At 41.8% G+C, this 26,612-nt stretch overlaps 1 protein-coding gene across 3 annotated transcripts; it reads left to right on the top strand.

Annotated features, from left to right (window-relative positions):
- Positions 1-218: 218 nt before the first annotated feature.
- Positions 219-13,227, top strand: pax6a (paired box 6a; the record flags this gene model as incomplete). Of its 3 annotated transcripts, XM_080842058.1 has the most annotated exons (13): positions 219-231; positions 3,135-3,188; positions 4,132-4,155; positions 6,585-6,715; positions 7,167-7,202; positions 7,292-7,507; positions 7,880-8,045; positions 10,989-11,147; positions 11,341-11,423; positions 11,531-11,681; positions 11,828-11,940; positions 12,091-12,238; positions 13,142-13,227. In XM_080842058.1, 13 exons carry the CDS (start codon positions 219-221, stop codon positions 13,225-13,227), a joined length of 1,380 nt encoding a protein of 459 aa, XP_080698184.1. The 3 variants fall into 3 exon arrangements, with proteins under 3 accessions (XP_080698184.1, XP_080698185.1, XP_080698186.1); XM_080842059.1 differs by lacking the exon at positions 4,132-4,155; XM_080842060.1 differs by lacking the exons at positions 4,132-4,155; positions 7,167-7,202.
- Positions 13,228-26,612: the final 13,385 nt, after the last annotated feature.

The raw sequence follows: 26,612 nt of genomic DNA, 5'->3' as shown, positions 1-26,612 counted from the left end.
TCCCTCTCACTCTCGCCCACGAGCGTACATTTCTCAGTCTGGCGCAGCCCTGACATTCCATTTATTGTCAATCTCTGTTTCCTTCGCAGGGATTTCCATCTCTGTCCGTGATCAATTGGAAATAATATAAAATAAACTCATTGAAGAGCTTATCCACCACTACTCTTATTCTTTCGCGCTGAGAACTGCCAAAAACGGCATTGCTTGGACCTTTCAACATGCCACAGAAAGGTAAGTTACAGCATTTTGACTTTTATACAGTTTGTGTGTTTTTACGGTGCGCTTTAAAGTACTGTTCAACACAGAAGTGTTTACACTGGCACAAAAACGCACTCACCCGCTTACGGTGGCGTGAGCACGCGCACAGACGAACACACACATGCAAACACACAATAAAATAGAAGACTCCTTTCAGGGATAGACTTAAAAATTAAATGTATATCGTGATTGGCACATGAGAGAATCATTTGCACTGTGAGGGCAATAGGTGTCTGGGTGTTAAGAAGTTTTTTAAGCTTGCTGGCCATGTTGGTCAAAGGGAGAAACAACTTGTTTGCTGAGGAGACTTGTCATTGCTGTTTGTTGACTCTACTGCTGTACAGCTTGTGTATTATGTAGTTTTTGCGGCAGAGCAATCCTTATATATGACAGAAGAGGGTAAAAAAAAATCACATTAGGCCACTACAGTATCGGTCCAGAGAAAGGGAGACTCATTGACCCGGTGAAGAGAAGATGTCAGCTTGAATCACGCAGTCAGATTCTGTGTGCGCTATCACACAAGTGTACAATGAACTTGGTATTTTTTCTGACAAAGTTATGAAAAACGTGGGCTCCTCACAAGTTACATTTTCATTTAAAATATAACTTGAACAAAGACCCTATTATAAACAAACACGAAGACATTTGTAATATATAAAGATAAGAAAATAAAGAAATCATAGGGTTACAGTTAACATGATGTACATTTGATGTGTATGTAATATAATAAAATATGCTATTATTTGGCTTTTAGAATGGTCATGCTGTTTGTTTACGTCCACCGACAGAACGGTAGCAGTAACAAAAAGCACTGCTACTGCAAATATTCATGGTTGTTTATGGATGTCAAGGAAAGACCACATTCATGTTTGCTATTTTAAAATATCTCTACATTTGCCAACATCACAATAATGCTGATTGAAACAGTACACTACAACAACAACAATACTATTATTTTAAAATAATATTAAAAACAACAATACTAATTGTAAAATGTATAGTTGTATTTAACATTCAATGAGGATATTATTTCTGTACATGAATGTGAGCAGAATGTCCAGGCCTGAATAAGCGTCTTTAATTAACACCCTTGATGTGACGGATTAGAATGGGTGAAAATGCAGATTAGGCCCAGGCAATTGAGGCTGCACCCTTAAAACAGACGATTATACAAAAACTTCTGATATGCGACAACGCCAGAGTGGATACACCAACTTGGGTTCATAATGAAAGGAAGAGGAGTAATAGTGTGTAATTTATCACTTCCCATTTTTAGTAGGTAGGATTGTGAGAAAGTTGAATTAAACTGCAATATATCTGCAAAGCCATGCGCATGTGCAACATTACTTAAATTTAGAAGTTATTGAAGAGATATTATGTAAGTCAATGCAGTCTTGATAGGCCTACTATAGCTTTATACTTTGTATTTATACAAATAATAACGTAAAGTAAGATGGCACTTGGCCTTCGGTGTGTACATATAAATCAGGAAACTTCTCTATTCATTTTTATTTTATTATTTGCACGTCAATGTATGCACATTTAAAATCATTCCTAGGTCTAAGCCCTGGTCAGAGTTCTGTAAAGGCTGCAGTGTGACTGTAAATATGGGCTACCCTGCTACTCCATAGGTTGAGAAAGGAGTTAATAAAAAGGAAGAAAATCAAAGCTAGGACTCCTTCTTCAGTGGCCTCCTTCTCGGCAAATGTATTGAATGGCTCTTTATTGCGATTGTCTTTTACCCAAATGAGCGCCCCACTGAGCTGTTGTGTCTTTTTACAACCGCTAACGACACACACCAGTAACACAATTACCTCGAGATATTTATAACAAGAAATTACTTTTCTATTTCTCGAAATGAGACTTACAAAAAAGCATTGGGATACGGGCACCAGGTCATGGCAAGCAGCAGTGGGGCTATGGCGGGGAGGGGAGTGTGTTGTGCTGGCTTGCGGGAGAGGGAGGGGTTCTCCCCCCAGCTCTTTGTATTTCTGAGAGTTGTTGGTACGTTTAGTTTGAAGCTGTGTAGCTAGTTAGGGAGCCGGGGTTTTACTCTCTGGGTTTTGGTGTAGAAGTAGAAAGGAAGCCATTGTTAAAATTCAGCGGGCTTTGTTGGGGAGCCTTCACCCCCTCCCGGGTCTACTTTTTCAGCGCAGCCAGGCGAGATAGACAGCGTGTGTCATTGTACGAGTGCATGTAAAGTACAGGAGGAATAGTATATCACCTCATTTGAAGTTTAAAAAATATGCCGAAAGAAAAGGGCCACGGAAGATTCCGCCACTGTGATGGTTTCTTCGAAGTTAAAAGCAATAATAAGCCAAGATTTTACAGGACTCGTTCCCGCTGATCGGTTTAGGGGTTGAAACATAAACATGTTTTGGCAGGTGTAAACATTTAAGGGAGAACAAATGGTCCAGGCTAGAAAAAATATTTAGTTAATTTCCATTATTCGCAACGCAGGTGGTTATGACGACTTCGCATGAGCATTTCGATTCAATGGGTATAAAGTGTAAAATAAAATCTAGGATTGGTTATGCAAAGAGAAGGTGTACTAATAAAATGTTTTGCTTTGTCCTAGGAAGATATTAACTAGTGAGAAGCAGATGAGAATCTTTAATTTGTTTTAAGCGGACAGTCAACCCTGTTATCAGGCAAGTTTAAATGCTGGATATACACACAAAATATTAATGCTTGTGAAAACACAGCATTGGGCTGTGTGCCCATTACGTACAATAGGAAATTCAGTTTAAAATTAGAGGATGAAATATGTACAACGACTGCAGTACACTGACTTATAAGGCATAACAAATGTAATATTTTTTAGTGTTGCAGAATATCAATTCTGATCATGATTATTGTTTCTCCATGACTAATAGAATACTATAACCGGGCCACGTGGGAGTCTGGCGTTGCCTCAATGATGCAAAACAGTAAGTGATTATTCTTATTTGGGGTCTGGGTTCTAATGCAATGATTTTACTCGTTGATATGACATGCATGAGAAGGGTTGGACGTCTGTTTTGAGAGGATCTGCTAGAAAAGCATGCTACATTTCAGGATAGCCTCCATGTCTCACACATCGTAAGGGGTAGAACAGAGATCGTCAGCAGCTCAGAAAGGTGTGTAGAGTGTGCACCTTAAATTGGGTTGGAATATCAGAAACATAACCCTGACAGTTGACTTGCCTTTGGCAAGTGAGATTTAGTATTTGTTCTACAATTGAGATTAAAATGTAGAAATGATAATTGTTTAAATAACTTGTTTTCAATTAATAAAAGTCTGAAGAAATGCTAATATATTGACATGCTGTGGATTAGGCCTATTTTGGTTGAACCGCAGTACAGACAAATCATGCACCTTTAGTTCAATGTGATGTTATGTTAAAGGCTGTATGTCAAACATGGACATATACAGTATAGGCTTAGTTAAGATTAAGCATGTAAACAAAATCACCTACACACACACACACACACACACACAGGGATACAGAATGTGTGTGAGAGAGAGAGGGTGATAGGGAGAGAGAGTTTCTGCTTGACTTGACATTAAATAATTGCAGAATCGTCTGAATTAATGTTAGGATTGGCTGCCAACCCACCCAATCCATTAACTAGAAGGAATTGACATTGCATGAATCTGATGGAACATTTATAATAGTCTTTATGTAGATTTGAGTCTGAAACAGTGTGGGAGTGAAAAAATATGGCTGGATAATACATTAAGTGATAGGCTACGGGTAGACAGGGAATATGAACTGCAGTGAGTCAAAGGGAATTGTTTAAAATGCAAGAGAAGCTGCTAAATACATTTACTTATTTGGTTGGCAGAATAATAATAAATGAGACGTTATTTTCTTTCTTAATGCTGGACAAGAGGTGTATGACATCTGTAACGAAGGTGTGTGGAATGCCCTCCTAATTTTCTTTAATTGAATGACCCGTCTGTGCTGTAAGATGTTTTCATATGCTAATATTCTTGCATTGCCTGGCTCTGTACCATACACCATGCAATTTTTTTTTTTGCAAACAGGGCCTAATCCTTTACCTAATTCATAGGTGTAAGTCTTTAAGACAGAAGCAACTCCAACACTTTAAAGACAACTGTCCTAACAAAGCATTGGAAATCTAGGTCATCTGAAGTAGGACATACTGTTGGCAATAACGCAGTGATGTGATGTTTCATACTGCTGCATACATACATTTAGTTATTAAGAATTGACAGTTTTAGGCATGTTGTCATGATTCAGTATATACATTCATTTTGGTAATGTAAAATTGCTAAGCAGAAAGATAGGTGGAAATATCTATTAGCCCCATTAGGCGGTTGTGGTGTATTTTATTTAAGTGAAATATGAAATAATTGCTTCAGAGACAATACCAAGAGTGATAGATTTGTTTTTCTGTGATTCGTGTGTCGCATTAATGTTGTCACAAATTTTGCGGTATGTGATCTCTGCCACATGTGACTGGGGAGATAAGGATGAGGCCTTTTAGTTTTTGTTTAAAGGTCGAGGTTGGTTCTCGGGGCTTTGTGTTAATAACTCCTGGGTGTATGTGGAATGGAGCCTTCAAATTGACACCATATGTTTTCCTATTAATTGACTTGCACTAGAATACACGGCGCACAATCACTGCCACTGGGCGTGATCGACACCGCTCACCTTGGGGAATTATATAATGATTAAGACTTAACCTTTCGAGTTTTATTTTATATCCTGATCAAAGTGCTACAGCGCACAAATGGTTGTATTTTAGAGCAGGGAGTCCCAAAGCATATAAAGCTACCACATGCTTAGCCTATCCCTGCTGACATTAAGCAAAAAAAAAAAAACAATTGATTCAATCTTGTCCTAGATTAACCCGCCAATAAAGACATGCTAGTGGATTTTGACTCTAATGGCAGACTCTCTGTTACTTATGCACAACACCATCCGCAGTTTTCCAGAACAACTGTTATAGATTGTAATTGACGTAAAATTATTTTTAAATTCAATTTGGACTCCATAGCTATTTGTAGGCTACTATTTTCAGCTGCTTCTGTGTTCTCGTCCTTTTTGTTATTCTAATAACATGTTTCTGAATAACAAATAACTGAACAAGTAGTTCAATAGCTTCTTGTAGACCGCGCAAGTGTAAATATAAGCTGTGGGTTTGTCGCTTGAAAAAAAAGGATGTCACTTTTAATATATTAAGGGAGACGCGCGTTCCCGGCACCGTGCCTGCGCACAGCCTCTGGCTACCTTAAAATGAAGCTTCCCTTGAAGGGTAAATGAGTAGAGTCCAATTTAGTCTGAGTGATATCCAAATCCAGACAGAAAGGGTCGTTTTATCATGCTACTATTTGTCGTGACGATGCGATTTTCAAAAGCAGAGCGGTGTCATAAAGTGACATGCCTGCCACAAGTGCTCCAACTGATCTTTTCAATTAGCCTTCCATGCATGATCCAGGGCGACTTCCGCCTATTTCCAGAAATTAAGCTCAAACTTGACGTGCAGCTAGCTTTATTTTAAAGACAAATGTCAGGCAGGCTCATCATATTTTCCCCCTCTTCTATATTTGGAGCTTATTTATTGCTAAGGAGCTTGTGCTCTCGGAGTCAATTTAACGGGAGGCTTCGAAGGGAAGGGACCTGAGAACTAGAGCAAACATACTGTAGCCTACACCAGGGAGACTCGTTTTCCAGTTTGGCTTCAGGTTTGGTGCTTAAAGAGTTTTATTCCGCTATTGCTGATGAATCTGCATGAAATAATTAGTTTACATTATTTAATATAAAATAAAGTTTAAAATTGTGAAAAAGTTGATGTGTAGTTTGGACGTTCCTGGTAATTAGCGGTTGAGTTGCTTATTTAAACCGTTGCATTATATACAGCGTAACGATGTAATGCAGCTTCTTAAATATAGCTCTGTGTTATTTGATCCGGTTAAGGCTGTGAAAAGATGTGCAAATCTGGGCTCAGCGGGCTGGAGATGTTTTGGTCGAGATCATACCAGACTGCTGATGCTTATTCACAGTGTTGTTCAGATGTAATTATAATAAGATGATATTAATGATATTGCGTGCACATCTGGAGAAGAGACACGACCATATGACGGACATACAATAGCATAATTAGGTGCTATGATCATTTTCAAGTGATTTCTCGGTTTCCTATGTGAATGCTTGGTTTTGTTTATGAGCGCCTGCAAAGCTTGAAAACTTTGATTTTTTTGCATAACTGCACTAAAAGCTCACATTTGACTACATCGGGAAGGCTTTTTATTTGTCGGGACACTCTGTTCTCGGTGTTGTCTGAAATTAAGCGCATATTGCTCTTGTTAATGTTCAGGTCACAGCGGAGTGAACCAGCTTGGCGGGGTCTTCGTTAACGGCAGACCGCTACCCGACTCCACCAGACAGAAGATAGTGGAGCTCGCCCACAGCGGTGCACGACCGTGTGACATATCCAGGATTTTGCAGGTGACGAGTTTACATTCTTTTGTCTGGCGGTCAGATTCAATATATTTGACAGATTTGGTTCTTTTTGTTATTTTCTTATGATCGCTTAAACGAGCTATTCTTTTCTGTTTTATACAAAACAGGATGGTACTCAAATAGGCTACACCAGCAACTTTGGCAAAGACTTTGACGACCCCTGTCGTGGCAGTTTCTATTATTATATATCACCAATATTTATTTAAATTCAGTACCTGGGGTAATTGCTAAATGAATAATGTATTATGGGACACGTAGGCTATTATGTAAGTTGGTTGGTATAGTCTCCAGAGCCAAATTCTATCCCTAGACTTTATTGTTTAAATTAAAACGACCGTTGTTGTGCTTTACCTAAAGATCCCCCAAAATATTTAAAAAATATATTTTTTGAAGTGCATAAGCTCTCAACCACTCAAGGCATATTTTTGTGTTTTAGACCCATGCTGATGCAAAAGTGCTGGACAATGAAAACGTAAGCTTATCGTTGTTTGTAGAATAAATTTATATTTCATACTAGTTTTAAATAATGTATGTGAATTGTGTCTATTGTTTTCTATCTAGGTGTCGAACGGGTGTGTGAGTAAAATCCTGGGCAGATACTATGAAACAGGCTCCATCAGACCTAGAGCAATCGGTGGAAGTAAACCAAGAGTAGCAACTCCCGAGGTGGTCGGCAAAATTGCCCAGTATAAGAGGGAGTGCCCATCTATCTTCGCCTGGGAAATCCGAGACAGGCTGCTATCAGAGGGCACCTGTACGAACGATAATATACCAAGTGTAAGTTCACTAATGTGCGTTACTATAGACTATCATCCATAATTCATATAGGGCCTAACAGCATGCTGCAAATTGTGTGCGCACATATAAGCTATATGTTAATACAATAAAGATAGAAAAATGTTAAATAATAAACGAGAGAGATAGGCCTATTGTGTCTTGGAGCCTATGCATGCTCTTGTGACCTTGAGAGGGATGGGTTTCGTTGGTCAGCGATATAGTTCCGATTTAGATGATGTTAGTGTCTTATCTAAACCATTGAGTGTGCAAGCATGCAGCGAAGGGGGGTATGCAGTTGGAAAGCCGACGTGCCATCATAACACGGGTTGTGCTCTTTAATTAAGGTGTGGCATTTTGGGGTTCGCCTTTCAGGTGTCATCGATAAACAGAGTACTGCGCAACCTGGCTAGCGAAAAGCAACAGATGGGCGCAGATGGCATGTATGAGAAGCTGAGAATGCTGAACGGTCAGACGGGGACATGGGGGACCCGACCGGGCTGGTACCCCGGAACCTCCGTGCCAGGGCAGCCCAATCAAGGTATGGAGCGTTTCTTCGAGGTGGTGAAAAGAAATTCTTTGCTGTATGCAACCTTTTTTTTTTTTTATAATTTTGTTATCTTACAATCGTATTATGCTATTCAGGCTATATAGGGCCTAGGACACGTTTTCTTAATGCAAGGGCTAAAATCAAAATGATTATTTATTATAAATTAGTAATTATTGTGATCGAAATGGATTTGGATTACCTCCTGCAAAGGCCCTTAAGAGATCGAGGCTAGGCTACCCTCTTTCTATTCTGCCACTTTTCGTTTTTTTTTTGTACTTGTCTTTAGCGCCCTATAGTAAATTAACTAACCGCATTTGGTTGCCCCTCTTTCTATCACCCCCTCTTACTCAACTTGCCCGAGGATGAAAAAAAAAAACACAAAGCAGTTTGCGGGATCGCTGTTGTACAAAGGATGTTTCTGTCACACGCAAGAATTTGTTATGGGAACGGTTCTGTCGCTATGTAATTGCTCATTAGAGAACGTTTTGTTTCTCATTAAGGCGACATGAATAAACGTCTCGTTTGAGGAGACAGCTGTAGAAATGTTCCACTGGAGACCTCTGCACACGATATGGCGCCACTTGCCAATTAGATATGTCAGTTTTTAGAGACCTTAACAATGTAAGATGGACACCTCAAAGATAGAAAGGAAAGTTTTTTGGCCTCTATATAATATCTGCCTGCATATCTGATTTTTTGACAAAAGCAAGACAACAACTCAGTTTCAATGAGGAACTATACATTTTATTGGCTGGACTTTAAAGACTGTGCTTGCTTGAGCGTTTCATTTTGTGTGTTACAATTCAATTGCATCTGTTCATACAGTGCTGAATGTTGTAAGTTTCACTGTCATTGAGTAACAATTACAATAACATTTAACAATCCTTGTGCAAGATAAGTTAAAACCATCATCATTCGTCATCACCATTATTATTATTATTATTATTATGATTATTAACAGCAATAATAATAATAATAATAACGTTGGCGTTACACAGATAAGTGCCGTTTTGTAAGTTGCTAAAGGATGCATAACTGCATATATTGTTTTTACTTGATATGAGGCTTTGAAGGGTCCATTACGGCATACAGCAGACTGATGTCTCAGAGGGGCGGCAAATATTGTCTCAATCTGATAAATGTCATGCAACAGTGAATAAAGCAGTGAATTCATTGAGACTGACAGGGCTTGAGAAGTGCCACTGCATACCAGTGTGTGTGTGTGTGTGTGTGTGCGTGGAGATGAGGATTTGAGTAGATGAGTTCATGGTTTCTTTGGCATGACATGTTCTCCTCTTTTCTTCTAATAAGAGACCAAAGCCGTCTATGGAACTACGGCGCTTTGGCTTTTAAACAGCCCAAAGTTATTTTCCCCCACACTGTCTATGGCTAAAAGATGTTGCATTCCATTCATTATCTTTTTGGAGCACTTTATCCCCTCAGTAATCAAACATCACTCTGGTCCTTGGAGTCTTTCTTAAATCAAGCCTACAAACTTCCAAATAATTGCTTGGACTGTTGGATAGAGGGCTGTGCAATCCGCTCTTTTGGTTAGACTCAGAAAGTTTTAGCGTCTACATATTAACAAGCTTACATCTGACCTTTCTCTGCAGGAAAGCTGTAAGAGGAAATTAACATGTATTTGTGTCATGTGTTTATACAGTGTTTTTTTTTTAATGAAACACGAGTGAGAAATGTTGTTTTTCATTATTTTATTATGTTGACCACAATTAGCATTTGTTTTGCTGGTTGTTTTACCTTTGGTGAAAATACCTAAACAATTTAAAATACTTGACACTTATTAACAGCGTAAAAAACACTTTCATTGATCAAGCACCATCCTCTATCGTGGCAGGTCTCCTCACTATGTAAATTAGCATGTGCACATTAAAAAACTTGGAGGAAGACTTAGAAGCACTGTGTGTGAATGGACAGAACAGAATCAGTTAAAGGTACGGCTAACGTACGGCAAATATCATATCATCTGTATAATGTCACTCAAGCGGGTGTAATTGAGCAAATTGCTGTTATACTCACGTCCAACAAGGCAGCAGGTTGAGGCTTATCAACTCACAGTTGGCTTCCCTGTCCCTTTTATTTAGCTAACTGGGACTGAATATAGAGATGTCCCATTCAGTGTCCCCTGGGCTGTTTCTCTCTCATTGCCTATAGAAGGCATAAATCCCAAGTGGCATTGAACAGACCAGCCCAGGGGACAGTGATTAATGATGGCCATGCATAAAGGTTAACATACTGAGCTGAAAAGTCTGTTGACTGGAATCCTTGTGCTACAATGAAGAGCACTGCATGCCTAAGGAGAATCCTTTTGTCGCCTCCTGCAATTGTGTCCTCAAAATTCTGCCCACGAAAGTTTGCCAACCCTTCTTGGGCCGAGTATTTAATAGTTTCCCTTACTCCTCCGGCATTGTGTCATTGTGAAAAGCAGCTCCTTCTATTCAAGTGTTGGTGGTCATCTCAATGGGTCTACAAACGCCCATATGGTGGCTACAATTGAAGAACCCCTTCTGCTGAAGGGAGGGGGAAAGTTTGGGGTTTTAAAACATTTCAGAGGGATTGAAAAGGTTTTACCACATTTTGTCACATTTCTGTAAACCCCTCGGGCTCACCAGCTTTTGTCTGGTGGTGATAAAAGATCTGTGTTGAGGCAGCAAGATTGCTTGAAATATTTTCCCACAATATTTCAAAGTGCTGCACCCTGCTTTTTGTATGTTTTGGTCCCAAGTACTCCACATTTGAAGAAGCATCTGTTTAGGTGATAAAGGCTTGGTGACAAAAGAAGGGAGGAGGAATTTTATGTTCATTGCCTGCAAATAATCACATTTGGTTAAGCTTTAAAGAGGATAGAATCCCTTAGAGATATAGTAGCTGCTTGTATTGATTTTCTCTTGTTTTTTGTTGTTGTTGTTGTTGCAGATGGGTGCCAGCAGTCAGATGGGGGAGGGGAGAACACAAACTCGATAAGTTCAAACGGGGAGGACTCCGAAGAGACACAAATGAGGCTTCAGCTCAAACGAAAATTGCAACGGAATCGCACATCATTTACGCAGGAGCAGATCGAAGCACTCGAGAAAGGTATAGCTTGAATAACGCCAAGACTTCCTTCCCTTGAATAAGCACTGAATGCAAAGGGGAAAATGTTATAATTTCCCATAGGGCTAACTTGACAAACAAGTAAGGGAAACCCATTGAAATAATTTCCATTGGTTCTTTGAGGCCTACCCAGCACTGTGGTCGTTTAACCGCTCTTATTCAATCTTATCCTCAGAGTTCGAACGAACACATTACCCCGACGTGTTTGCCAGGGAACGGCTCGCAGCCAAAATCGACCTCCCTGAAGCCAGAATACAGGTGAGGCTGAATTTTCACTCAACCCTACAGTTCTTTCCAAGGGCATGCATGAGAATCTCACGTGATTGGTGAGTGCTAAACTAATCTGGTGACCTTTGTTGCTGCAGGTGTGGTTCTCAAACAGAAGAGCGAAGTGGCGGCGCGAAGAAAAGCTCCGTAACCAGAGACGGCAAGCCAGCAACTCCTCCAGCCACATACCAATCAGTAGCAGCTTCAATACTAGCGTCTACCAGCCCATACCACAACCTACGACACCAGGTAATTACTCACAAAAACGCTCTTAATAGCTTTGATTAATAAATAAATCAAACAGCAGTTGTTGTTGGCTTCTTATGAAAAATAACTGTCTAAAAGGATGAATCAGATGTTAATTCCAACCCCTGTTTCTCCACACTTCATTTCAGTATCCTTCACATCAGGGTCCATGTTGGGGAGACCAGACACAGCACTCACAAACACATACAGTGCCCTGCCACCAATGCCAAGCTTCACAATGGGCAACAGCATGCCTATGCAAGTAAGTTTCTCTCAACGCATATCGCATGGGAGATATGTCTGTGTGAAAGATGTGTGTATGTCCTTTTTATATGTTGCAGTTGAGAGTAGTTCTTTACTTTTCTCTCTTTCTATCCCTCTCCCTCTCCCTCACTCTCTCGCTCTCTCATAGGCTCCTGTGCCCAGCCAGACCTCGTCCTACTCTTGCATGTTACCCACCAGTCCGTCAGTAAATGGCCGAAGCTACGAGACGTATACCCCCCCTCATATGCAGGCACATATGAACAGCCAATCAATGGGCCCATCAGGCGGCTCAACAGGTATGCTGGAAAGTAGCAGATTTGGGACAGTGCCTATTGGAACATGTAGTGGACGTGTTACAGTAACAACACAGTTCTTGGATGGGCCACCTGAAAGCATATATTCATGAACTTCTAAGAGCAAATAATGGGGGAGTTGTGCCTGTCATAGTAAAGTATGCAGTCTAGCATATAATGGTTAAGTTATTGTCCATTGAACAATTTACCATAAAGTTATCCTATGGATTCCTTTGGTAAAACCCAGGGGGTGCGTTTCCCAGACCCTTATACCTTAAGCTGTACCTTGACCTTTCGAGATGTTTTCCAGAGTGTCTTAGCTAGGGTAGACCTTCTCTAAGGATACTTTCGTAAGGTTGGCCTGGACCACCCTTAGCTATACCTTTGCACATTTTTTAGATAAACAAAAGTTTTAGAGCCTGAAAATCTTGTGTCAGTGTTTGGATGTATTGCATTAACTGCGATTTAAGACCAAGATATGTGTTGTATTGCATTGTGAGTTTAATTAAATAGAAAAGAAAACAGCCATCAGTATAAATTAATTAACCATTCATTGCTATGCCTGGCGAATACCAAACATTCTAGCCTACAGTTGATCTTATTTGGGAACTTTTTAATTTTGAATTGTATAGTATTATTTATTTTTGATGTGCATTCAGCCTGTTGAGGTATATGTAGGAATGTTTGCCTTCCTACTTAGAGGTGGTTTGGAAAACAGAATTTCGAGTCTTCGTAAAACACTAAGAAATACCGTAACTGGGACCCCAGACATGTTTGCTAGGCACACATTTATTTGTTTATTTATTTTTGATCACCAGAGCAAGATAAATTGTTAATGCAAGCCAGAAATAGCATTGGCATCAAACAGCATGGCTAATTTATTCTCTCTCTCATTTATCTTGCCAGGTCTCATCTCTCCTGGAGTATCAGTCCCAGTCCAAGTGCCAGGCAGCGAAGCAGACATGTCTCAGTACTGGCCCAGACTACAATAAGGAGAGCCCCTTCCCCTCGCCACCTCACCTTCCTGTGATGTTTCACTGCGAGCAGGAGGCGTCGTGGCAGTATTTTATTCCAGAGAGGAGACATAAGACTCTTGAGGACATTCGTTTTTTTTCTACTGGGATTGTGCCATTCTCTATGAATCTTGGGACATGAAGACTTGAAGAAGGAAAAAAGACAAACAAACTAAAATGAGAAAAAAAACTCCTGTAAAGTGCCCTGTGTTATAAATGGATCATAAAATCTGTTTTCAGTTTCCAAATTGTCATTTTTTGATGTATTTGTAAATGGCCAATTGTATGTTATGACAGAAAAAAAGAACAACAATGGATGGACTGAGACAGTCTGAAGGCTGTTGAGGAGAACCTTTTTGAAGGAAGACGTTCTGCCATCATTTTATCAGCTTATATCAAACACTTCTGACATTGTGTTTACCGCGCTTGGAATCTGGATAGGGAAAGCTGTGCCATTCTGTGGCATTGCCGGAGCCACGTCACACCAGTTGTGTGAAGAAGGTCCATTTATCAGTCCTTTTCCAAAGCTTGCTGGCAGAAGTAATGTGTACGTGGAATGCATTCTTGCTGAGGAGGAAATTCATAGCTAAAAAAGTAAAAAGAATGAGAAAAAAAAACGTAGATTGTGTCTTCAATATATTTCAATTTGTTTATGTTGAAATGCGAAATGTAAGTATTTGTCTTCCCTAGGAGTCTCCCAGAACAATTTTTAAAATAAAGTTAATTTCATTTATATTTCTCAGAATACTTCAGAAATGTTCATACATATTAACCATAAATAGATTCTTGCAGCCAGTTTAAGGTTGATTGGTTTAAAACACAATCGAACGATTTAGCTTTTAGGCCTGATGAAGCAGCCTTTGCCATGTTTTGACTTGAGTGTTTGCAAATTGTTTACATCTGGACATATCAGATACAATTGATTGTTGATTGTAAAACCAGACCAAAGCCTTTGTATGTCACGACACAAATTTGATTTACATTTTGATGTGTTGTTTTGCCAAATCTGTAGATATTTATGTAGTGTTTTACATCAGCAAGGAATAGACCTTAATGTGGAATATTAGTCTTATTTATGAGTTACAAGGTGGTGGTCTGAGACATCACAAGCCGCAGTGAACCATTGCTTTGCATTTCAGAAGGCAAACATTAAACAATGTCGAAAGCATTCCAATTTAATGTCATTTAAAAGAATTAACGGGTCAGTTTTCCAGTACAGTAGTTTAGCTCCTGTAATGAGGCAATTTGCAAACCATATAATTTAAATAATCAATTACTAGATATATTAACATAGGTTGCCCCCCTAAAAACTACATCAAAAGTTATATTTGAACACAGCACGGAGGAAAAATTCAGTTGGTGAACAAATGCTTGCAATGTTTAATTGCTAAAAAAAATCGGACTTTCTTCACACACTTGGAAGAAGCAAAATTAGACAGACCACTCACATAAAGAGACACACACACACACACAGCAATAACAACAACAGTGAACTACTGCAATAGCACGAGTGAAAATAACTAATCCTCTCGTTTACAGAAACCCCTCTTAAAGGCTTAAAATAGAGAGAGGAAAACAGTCAAAACCAGCCTGTATCCAGAGCCAGTTGAAGGAGTGACTGTAGCACTGAAAGTGTTATTTTGCTTAACTGGCCTGCCCAGCGGGGAGGGGAATGGAAAGAGAAGTCCTAGAGAGAGCGAGGTCAGGTGCATGTGATTGGTCTCCTCTTCACCCTCTATGTACTTATTTCAGTCTGGAAAGAAGCAATTAGATACTCAACTCTGCAAAGTAAAATAGCTTGAAGATTTCAAATGATTTGTGGCTTGGCGTAAACCTGTTACATTCAACCTCAGCAACTGGCCATTTTACTTTGTACTTTAAATGTTGTGTTTGAAATTGAGCAGATTTGCAGTACTCAAGTTTTTGGTCGTTTCATTTTTACTCTTAGGGAAAGGATGCTCTGTTGAAATCTAGATAGTGACACCCAGAGCTTTCAGGATTCATCCTTTCCCTGACACGCACAAAAACACCTGATCAATGTTAAAGCTAAAACAAATCATAAGTGATATCACAGATGTCAAGAAATACCAGATGCAGCAGGTCCATGTAAACAATGCTGAACTACTGGAAAAGTACACATAATTGAGCAGGTTCTGTATTTGCAATGGCCTCAGATACTTTCCAGTTAAAGTTCAAACCCTTACTCTGTCCTTGTTGCTTGAGCAATCCATCTTTAAGGGAGTCCGAGTCTCAGCTTAAAGACTGGTGACCATGGAAAACATCTGAACTTAGTGTGCTTTCATCTCCACATCATCAATAGAGTTGAATTTATTTAAAAAATAATATTAGGCCCTTGGCTCCACAATTTATGTACTAAGATGGGCGCCAAATAGCTTTTATATCTTAATGTTATTTCATAATCATAAATAATAAAGTAACTGGAAGCATGGTGTGTGTACTTGCTGTGTTATTATGCTCCCAGGCAATCATGATTTGAGTCAAAACGCATATTGAAGGAAACCAATTCTAAAACGCCATGACATTCTTTACAGAAAGCAGCTCAATTCTAGTGCATCGAAAAAATCTCATCACAAAGTCTTCTTTTGCGACTGCAGTGTTGTGTGGGCATGTGAAGAAAGTCCGCAGGCATTCAGTGTCTTCTGGTGCATTCCATTACGCTATTGTGCATAGCAAACCCAATGATCCATATATTATAGGACCGACAGCAAGTCAGATCTCAGGTATGGAAAATACTCCATCTTACTATGCATTCAAGCACGTATGGAGCCTTCAACCTAAAGCAAGAGTCACAGATGTGGCAACATCCTGTCAAAATAGGTCAAGGCTGGAGTCGAGCCAGAAGCAACGGCTGCCACAGAGTGACTGTGGGAGACCTTCCTCGATTGCCCTACATACCACCATTTTTCATTTGGTAACACATTGTGATCACCTTAAACCTCATTCATATGTAAAATCAAGTCAGGAACAGTTTTGTGGGAAAAGGTTTGGGAAAAAACAGCATTAATAATGAGATCTCATCTAACAGACAGAGTAAATACTGCAATAGCACTCCACTAATTCTCTGGTTGGTTTTGCAATAGTTGGCTGGGAAAAGCATTAAGATAAAATACTTGCACACACCCACACACACACACACACACACACACACACACACACACACACACACACACACACACACACACACACACACACACACACACACACACACACACACACACACACACACAAATAAGTCATTGTTGAAATTTCTAATGAACAGCATAGAACAATGCTCCAACTAAACTTGCAGAAGAGCTTCCTCAATTCCTAACTGCTTGGAGAATGATCTTGAATGGTTGTGCATGTTATACAATCAGATGTAATAGCGTTGCACATATAATCTCTAAGGAATGTTCCAAGGGGGAAGCCACAGCTCCTCAGATGCCTTTGGCCTGTGACAACTCTTCCTCAGTTTACATCCGACTGTGTGCTGAATTCTGCCAGATCACCTCTGTTCAAACGATGCTCTGTATGTGACAGGACTGTGGGCAACAGCAGCAGCAAAGGGAGATAGAGGCAGAGCAAACAGAGAGAGAGAGAGAGAGAGAGAGAGAGAGAGAGAGAGAGAGAGAGAGAGAGAGAGAGAGAGAGAGTGTGGGGGAGTTTTGGAGGGCTGGTCAGAAAGAGAAATAAAGAGGTGGGCAGTTTGTCACTTTGCAGCCATTAAGGAGCATTTAAATATGACAGGACACAATTATTTGTCTTGCTCTGTTGTTCACCACAGATGTGTTCTCTGTAATGATGCCACACGTGGCTTCTTCAAGAGAGGCAATGCCGCCGCTTCAGGGCTTTGTTTTTTCTTGTTTTTTTTTTTACAGCTGCAGCAGCGAAAGGGTGAGCTTGAGCCAGACATGGGCACGAGTCCCTGAAGTCATCGTTCAGTAAACATACCTTTCAACGCTCAACCAAGTGACACTTTTTGTACAGAGTAATTCATGTTCTTTTTTTTCTAATCCTAACTGGCCAGCATGAAGTGTTTTGAGAGAGAGAGCGAGAGAGAGAAAGAGAGAGAGAGAGAGAGAGAGAATGTTACCATGATAGCTTGTTCCACACCAGCACTAATCTTCTCTCAAGCTGCCCCTGTGCCAACAGTCGTAACAAAGAGCCCTTCAATAAGTTCCCCGTGTGTAAATCCACATAAGGTAATGCAGTAAGTGTTAAAAGGGGTTAAGAGAGAGGTTCTGTCTGAGTGGGGATTGGGTTGGTGGCCCGTGGCACTTGACGAACAATGCTTTAGAGTGGAGCTCTGGGTGAGGGTGGGGGGCTGAGGGGGGGGGGGGGGGGGGGGTTGGGGGGGCATGTGCTGGAGGTTCCATCACCCTCCAGAGTTTTCCCTGTGAGGGCCTGTCATTGGCAGTAAGAGCCACTTCACGCACACTCAACACCCCCTTCACACTGCTCCCTTCCAGTCAAGCTGAGAGAGAGAGAGAGAGAGAGAGAGATAGAGAGAGAGGAGGGCTCCTGTCTGTCCACATGATGGTACTTATCATCCTGCTAATGAAGGAGCCTGACCACTCTGCGTTTGTAGGCTTTATTTACAGGGCCAGAAGTGAATTGGAGAGTCACAAGAGTGCCGGCTGGCCCACTTGATCCGACAGTCACCCTCAGCCTCAGCAGTGCTGTCTATTCAACGGCTGCGAACGACTAAGTGTCGTGTTTGGGACTTTCTGAGGGTCCTTGAACAGCACAGCACATGAACGTACTAAACACTGAAACCTTGTTCTGCTCTCTCACTCTACAAATGTAGGTAATGTAAGGCTCATAGGCAGAGTGTCTAAAGTCTACCTCTGGCGCTACTAGTCTGCCACAGACGGAAACTGCCAGCCTAAGACTGTGAGGTGGCGATTAGGCACTCGAACCTTTTGAAGGCTAATGAATGAGGAAAAAGCAACTCATTACCGAATATGTGCCGAAGTACCTATGGTGACCGCACTACCGCCTTTACAGTGGTATGAGCAGGTTGGGAAAACATATTTTCTTACAGTTTTCACTCATTTTAAAGCTTGTAGTACATCTTATCTTATAAAAATACAGATATGGACTACTGTAGTTACATTTCTAGGGTGTAAAAGCCTTGATATTTCTTTCATTCATAGATATTTTTACTCAAAGGAACTTTTGTGTGAGCTCCATTAGTCACACCAACCACCTTGATTTTATTATCAACATACGGGCTGAGCTACAGGAACAGGAAAAGCCAGGGAGGCATTATTTGTCACCTGTTATCAGTTGGGAACATCTCATGAAATTGCTCCTGTGGTCTTTATGCAATACTCGCCCCCCTCCCCTCCCCAAATAGCAGATCGCAGCAGTGGCTTATCCACTGCTCCCCCACACAGCACGCGGCCTCTGGAGTACAATATTACTAACAGCGCACCGCCAGAGGTCACCCTGAGTGATGTCACCCATGATGATTTTATCACAGGTAGAGAGGGGGACAAAATTTGCGAGATGGGATTTTTGACACGTGAAACTCCATTTTTTTGCAGGATGGTGGGCAGGAGAGAGGGCAACTGGCACACTGTTTGTGTTTAATCACAATTTCCCCATCCATTCACAAATCCTTTCATAGATTATTGCACCACGGCTCTCACCCTGTGTGTGTGTGTGTGTGTGTGTGTGTGTGTGTGTGTGTGTGTGTGTGTGTGTGTGTGTGTGGGAGTGTGTGTGTGTGTATGTGTGGGAGTGTGTGGGAGTGTGGGCCCAGCCAGGTTTGAGCACGTAAGAGGGGACGAGTGACAATGTGGTGACAGCACAGCGATGGGGTCTGGCTGGGGAAGCGGTGATGAGCCGACAGGGCGGCGCGCGTGACAGATGGAGGTTTGGGCGGGGGGATGAAGGGGGAGGGCCAGGTGGAGGACAGCCTCAGCACCTCGCCCCACGCCCGCTTCACCCAGCAACCGGCTTCTGCTGGACCAAGCCAGACTCCCCATAGACTGGCAGAGAGCGTGGCAGAGAGAGTGAGACGGAGAGAGAGAGAGAGCGAGAGAGAGAGAGGCCTTTGAGAGTCCTCTGTCTGGAACATGCTTCACACAAAGACTCCCCCCCCCCTCCACACACACGCACACATGCAGGTGTGAAAAAGCTCACACACATACTCCACACATGCTCCCAAACACATATGCACACTCACATAAAAACACCAACACAAACCGCCCGCACCCACCCCACCCCTCCGCCACCATCACACACTCTCTCTCGCACACACACACACACACACAGACACAGACACACACACACACACACACAGACACAGACACACACACACACACACACACACACACACACACACACACACACATTCTCACATATGCACATAGGGACAGACACACAGCAGTGCCAAGGGCTGTCAGGGAGATGGCAGGGCTTGAGTCAGAGTCTTTTGTGTGGGCCTCCCACCTGTGGCTGCCAGGAGAGGCAGCAGAGAAGCAGCTCAACACACGAGAGTTTCACAGTTTCACAAGACTCACTCAGTGTAACACTGTATGGACCCAGCTAACAATAACCTTTACACTGAACCACTTCGACAAAGTAAATACAATGTTCACATTACCATATTACCACACATATGTGTTTTAAAGTTCAAAGTTCAAAGTACTTTATTGTCATTGCCACAAAGACAACGAGACAGTAGAGGCAGCATCAGACTTCTCACACAGCTAAATAATAATAAATAACAATTAATAAATAGATTCATAAATATCATCAAATTATTTTATTTTATTTTTTAATAAAAAAAAAAAAGCAATATATCTCCATATCTCCATATTAAGATATTGCCCTATTTTCCATGTACAAGACAAGGACATCTCTCACATGCATACATTTCCATTTAGTGTAGGTATACACAGTAAATAATACAATGATATAATATATATATATACAGTATATACACACACACACACACACACACAATCACCAGCCAGTACAATCTCCTGGGTAGTGAACTTGATCAGCAGTATTGCCAAAATGCTTGAGCACATGTTTGCAGTCATGCTAGCACAAAAGCCTCTTCAAACATATGAGTACGAGCCCACTGGATTGCGTGTAAGCACTGATGGGATCAACAGGGGATCCAACTTAAAGACTTTGTGAGGTTTAACTGTGTTTATATCACTAATGTGAGTGAATAATTTGTGACCTAAATACCATAATTTCCCCAAACAGAGATTAGGGGGGAAAATAACCTCTGCATAAGAACACCATCAAAGGAATTCCACAGCTCTGCCTCTGCTGCTAATGACAGAAGTATTAGGTGCTAATTTAACACGACACATTTTTCTGGGAGTTTTTTCCTGCACATTTTCAATAACTGTTCACATACAGGCCTGCAAAAGGCAAAGGTGTTAGCAAATGCTAATGGTTTTGATGTTAGAAAATACTAGCGATAAGTGGCAATTTTCTGCTTCACTGACTGCTGTGTGTGTTTTGAGGGATTGGATTTGTTGATGATGTTTTGCTAGAACTGAACTATGCTACATGAGGATAGGTTCCATTAAGGGAGGAATTGGACTATTTGATCCGCAAACATCGTTTTGTACCCATATGTTCTCATTTTGCTTTGTTTTCAAATGTCACATGCACTTTCTGTTTACTTGCAATGCATATAATGATGGCATTGTAACTTCAACCAAACACAGTGTTGGTGATGTGGTACACAGTAGCCAATCCTCCCTACCTGGATTCTCTTTACTTCTCCCCAACTTTACTTCCCTAGGGCTTTAGCCTGAATAGTCTTGTCTAATTTAAAGCCTAACTTACACAAAATCTTTCTCCCAGTGGTGAGGCTTAAATTGAAAACGTGTTTCTCAGCTATTTTACCCCTTTAGACGAAATCCAAATCCCTCCTCTGAGTTAATTTCTTGGACTGAAATTCAACCCTACAGTTAGCCAGCATTCAGTTCGCACAGAAGCATTAGTCTCCTCAGATATAAGGTTTCTTGGCATTGTTCTCCGGCTGCAGCAGGACTTAGCCTTCCACAATACTCTACATGTAGTTAGCAGCTGTTGGATATAGAACAGACCTCCCTCCGTCCTCCCCCTGAAATCACTCAAATAAACAGTCACTGAAGTGACCAAGAAAATGCATTGGGTGAGGGGAGCCCTGATATCATAATATTCCTGTGAACAAGAGTAATCTACTAGCATTGGCAGTCCACACAAATCCAGCTCAGCAGGGACGAGCGCTCCATTTGATTCCATTCACAAACAAGCGTTTGTGTCTCAGCTCCTCATAACTGTGTAAATGTTACTATAAATATTTAGCGAACACATCCAACATGAGGTAGTAAAACACATCCAACATGGGTAGAAAATGTCCCCTTTATTCTCTCTGGCAGAACAACAGAAAAGTCCACCTAGACACTGCACTTGTATACAGATGCCACATTTGCACAGAGTGCTTTTTATCAGGAAAGGTGAGAGCGTGCCACCGTCTGACCTCTAAGGAAATGTGATGACATTTGTTATAAAGTAAGGCATAAAATCACTGTTTTGGGGTTATGAAATCATTGCAGACAGAAAGACATCTTTGTTTGCATACACAATTCGAACAGGCCCTCTATATTTGGGAAAATGTCAGGTCAAACAGCCCATTGGCATGTTGAATGCAAAGATATTATATATTATATACATCTGGGCTTTTACACGCATTGTTTTCTTCCTCCTTCTAATTGTCGTAATTGTCCTCATATGTAAATATGTGTGTGTGCAAGGCAAAGCACATTAGCATATAATAGGTTCACAATGCTGTCACATGTTTGGCAACAGAGGCCTGTCATATTACAGTCTGACATATGTCAACTGACACCACAGTATTATTATGCATGTAATGCTGAAATTTTCAGCCAAGACTACCACTTTATGTTCATGCCCAGAGATGGCATCTGCCATCCCACATTGTGTCAGACGCTTTCAAAGCCAGACTATTTGTTTTTCTCTTCCTTCAAAATACACTGACACATAAACAGCGTTTGATTTTTTCTTCTCTCTCTCTCTCTCTCTCTCCCTTTTCATCCGACCAAGATAGGGTGGTTCTGGTGCTGGTAGGAGGGGAATGCGAAAGGGACTGAGGAAGCCTTTCAGATGAACATCAAACCATGTTTCCAATTTTTCCCCGCTGAGATATTTTCCTTTCAAGATGTTTCTTTTCCTTTTCCCCTCCACTAGTAGTAGGACGCTGATGCCATTTCAGGGCGGCAGACGGGTTATGCAAGGAGCTTAGAGGAGCTCCATGTGAACTGACATCACATTGGTCCTCATTCTGCCCTGGTCAGAGGCAGCAGCAGCAGCAGAATTGACTTGGGGCCTTGGGAGGAGTGGGGGTGGGGGGCTGAAGTGCTCAGAGCTAACTTGGGGGCAGCATGCCATGGTGCCTGGCTCGGCCCAGACAGGACAGCGCGTGTTAAATTTTTTAGCACAGCAGGCTTTGGCCTGGGGGGGCAGGAACGGGAAGGCTGTGGCATGGCTTTGGTGTGGGTGGGGGGTGGGAGAGTGTGTTTGTGTGTGTAGAGGCAGGAGGAGTGGGGGGGGGGGGGGTATGTAAATGCTGCTTTCAGAATAAATACACTGGCCTGAAAATGCTACAGCTGTATGCATTCTGACAACGTATCTGAGGGGTTATTACAGTCTTTCCTCACAGCACCTCTCCTCATTCTCCATTCATTTCTGTTTGTTGTGTTTAGGAGCTAAATCCCTCTGTACAGCCAGAGCTATAGCAGGCAGGAGCCCCCACAACACAGATGCATGTGGAAGAGATGTAAACACTGGGGACAAACCAAACAACATTTGACTCTAAATGCCTTCTGTCGTTTGTGTGTTGATTCATTTTTATTAGTTTGATGTAGAATTATCTTATGATGTAGAATTGTTTTTAGCAGGTAGCTTTGACAGTACATCTATGCATGCTAGCACCAATGTCTTCATCCATGCCCAGCGTGAGAACATCTGCTTTAATGAGAGTGTATATGGGTACATCACAGTGCCACCGCAAGCGCTGCAGATAGACTTGTAAGTGACAGGAACGATCGACCGGGGGATTTTCATTAAGTCCATCTGCACATGTGTCATGTCCTGTCAGGATGACAACACTCACAGCACATCTTAACAGGTGTGCTTAGGGTGCCACAATGTGACGGAATACATGAATAATAACAAGCCATTCATTAACCATACATATTCATCAGCCAGACCAAATGTCTTTGATTTAGCTTGTACTTTTGTGCGTGTGTGTAGTGTGTGTATGTGTGGCAAAGCTGAGTGATTCGGTGATGGACCTGGTCAGATCACAGAGTCACAGCAGGTAGAAAACTTTCATGGAAAGTACTACATACTCCAGCAACCACCCCACCCTCCCCTCTCCCCCCAGCCATGGATTTGCATGGTGCTGAGAGCACAAGGTTGACTACAGAGTGTATGTGTAAATATGGCCTGGAGACATCAGTTCTGGCTTAATTGGGCGTAAAACGAGCAAAAGCAAATATTTACAAGGCTTAGGGAGACCTGTGAGGCGGCTCAACACAATGCTAATCTAGTCTTTATGAGGTCAGTCAGCATAATGGACGTGCTACCCAGTGAGTGAGTGAGGGAGTGACTAGGTTTGCTGTGTTAGGAGTACCCAGCTTGCTTTGTGGCACTGACACAGGTAAATAACCCCCCTGCCTATATATAGGGAGATACACTGTGGAGACATTCGCAAGGCTGCAGGTAGGCTTTAGCCTGGTGCCTGCCAAAGAGGCTTAGCATGCAACGGGCAAACATGACAGGATAATGAGTGGAGCAGAGGACTTCTGCCTTCACTCACCGCACCACACTTTAGCTTTAAAGAAAGAAGAAACAACAACAACAACAACAGTAAAGAAATCTGTTGGCCGCATGCTTTGCAGCCAACTGGGTTCCAAGGAAGAACAAACACAACTGCAGTACTTAATCATTTATCAGCCTGGGTACCTTAGCATGTTTCTCAGTGCTGGAGCTAGGTAAACAGCCATGCTAAGGGGAGGGCCACTCTGTGTCTTAGAACACCTCCACTCTGTTTTGTCACTATTAGCTCTTTCTGGCATGGTATGTGAAGCATTACTGGAATGTTTTATTCATCCAAACCTTTTTGGGAGGTAGAAGGGCGCTGCTGGAAGTGCCAAACTTTGTCAGCGTGGAAAAAGACTGACAGCGCAACAAGGTGACTGGCACTCCAGGCTCAGATGAGATGCTAACAAATACCCGGCGCTGAGGTTCACAAGCAGTTGAAGCGGGTTGGGTTTCACAACACTGGGGTCGTGCTGAGGTTACTGTGTCAGCTCAAAGCATGGGGGCCAGTTTTGGCAGAGGGAAAAGTGAAAATGAGAAATCACATCTCAGGGACAAATGAGGGACACATAGCTAACTACATTAACAATTGCTAAAACTGAGGGATGAAAAACTGATTGTGTGAAAGAAACTACTACATGGTTTCCTTAACACTCTCCTCTCCAAAACATGGAAAATGGCTGCCGTGTTAAAATGACGGAGGTATCGCTGATGAAGTTTGGCAGCGTGGGTTGTTATGGGTGCTGACAGAGCAAGAATGGGTTGTTAGCGGGGCACAGGGGATCTACAGTACTAATCCATCCCCACAAGTAGCTCATCCCTTCCAAGAGGAGCCCCCTGCGCCAAGACAACCAGACTCCCAAGGGCAAAGCCCACCAAACAGGGAAAACTCCACCGGTCTGTGGCGAACAAGTGTTGCCTATAGTAACCTCGCTTACCCTGGCAGGCATGCTGGACACCGTCGCCCATTGTTCCCAGACTTTAACCAGCCGGGCCCACACAATGGCCACCCAGAGCAGGCAGGGTAATGTATTCAGCCACCCCGCACTGCCGCCATCTTAACTTCACACACCCACAGTTTAACATGTCATCTGTCTTAGGGCAGGAGAAATGGAGATTGATACTGTTTGACTGTCTGTAATTTTTGCACCCCCCCTAAACCCCAACCCCCCCTACCCCCCCCCCCCCCACCCCCCCACCCCGCCCAAAATGGATCATAAAAAGCAAATAGAGGGAGTTTTATATCAGAGTCTGTGTAAGCAGAGGCATTCAAACAGACCGCCACGCACACACATGCAGATACACAGACACACACAAGCAACTAACACTGTCACTGCTAACCCAATGACACATTGGTGAGCATATTTCATCTCCAAACCCAAGGCATCGGGTTAAAGCAGAGCTTTTCTGTCCAGTCTAATCTGCTTTTATGTGCAAGTGGCACTTTTCTGCCACAAGTTGGGCTCTGGGGCAATGTTGACTCCGTTGCTGTTGCCTTTCATTGCAGATTATGACCAATGTTCCTGGACTACTAGAGACAGAATTACTCTGCTGTGGACACTGGCTCCAGTTTCAAGTGACCCACTGCCACTAATACAGGAAGAAGAAGAATTACCACTCTTTCAGGAAGGTATGCAGAAGAAAATTATGAGGAAAAAAAGAGCACATTTAGGACAGGAAAAAGTGGACATCTCCAATGACACTCATACTCTAGAACAAAGATCATGGTTCTTTAAGTCCTTGAGAATGTTGGTGAGATAATCCAGAGAAGTCCCTCTCAGCTCTGGAAATCCTCTTAAACTGATTACCAACGAAGGCTCGTTACCCAAAGCATCTCTTAACTGCTTTGGCTTCTAATGCCAATTTAGAAATGCAGGTGGCTTTAACATGCTCTGTGCTAAATCACGTCATAACCTTTACATGAAATGTAATTATTAATTGATACATTCTTAATGTGGAAATTATTACTGTAAACACCAAACAGTTAAATTTGGAGTTTATAGACGTTTTATTGCACATATAATTATAGAAATAAGATAATGCAGTAACAGAACAAATGAAAATAGTAGGTGCACTCATCTCTCTGCTAAGTTATCCCAGTGGGAGGGAACCGGGAGCAAGCAGGGGCTTTCCAGGTGAGTCTTGGGTAGATACAGGCACCTTTAGGGTTTACTGTGTGTCAAAGCAAATGAGTCATCACTTTAACCACCTTGTCAGACATTTACAGCCTTCTGGTTTTTGGTTCAGTCCCTGTGTTAAATCATCTCAAGTGGCCACCCTTTACACATCTGCTAAGGGATTATAGTTCTATGTCGGAGATATTGTTTAAAAGGCTGTGTGTGCATGTGCATTGATGTGTGTGTGTTCTTGTGACATAAGAATGTATATAATGTAGATACAGTATGTGTTTTAGGTTGTATGCCTATTGCAATATAAAAAGTAGCTGTTCATTCAGTTAGTGTGTTTGCTGTGTTTCATTGTATTGTACAAATATCATGCGC

Source organism: Sprattus sprattus, assembly GCF_963457725.1.
Source record: "Sprattus sprattus genome assembly, chromosome: 7".
Lineage (NCBI taxonomy): Eukaryota > Metazoa > Chordata > Actinopteri > Clupeiformes > Clupeidae > Sprattus > Sprattus sprattus.
The sequence above is the reverse complement of the archived record's forward strand: the minus strand, read 5'-3'. Positions and strand labels throughout refer to the sequence as shown.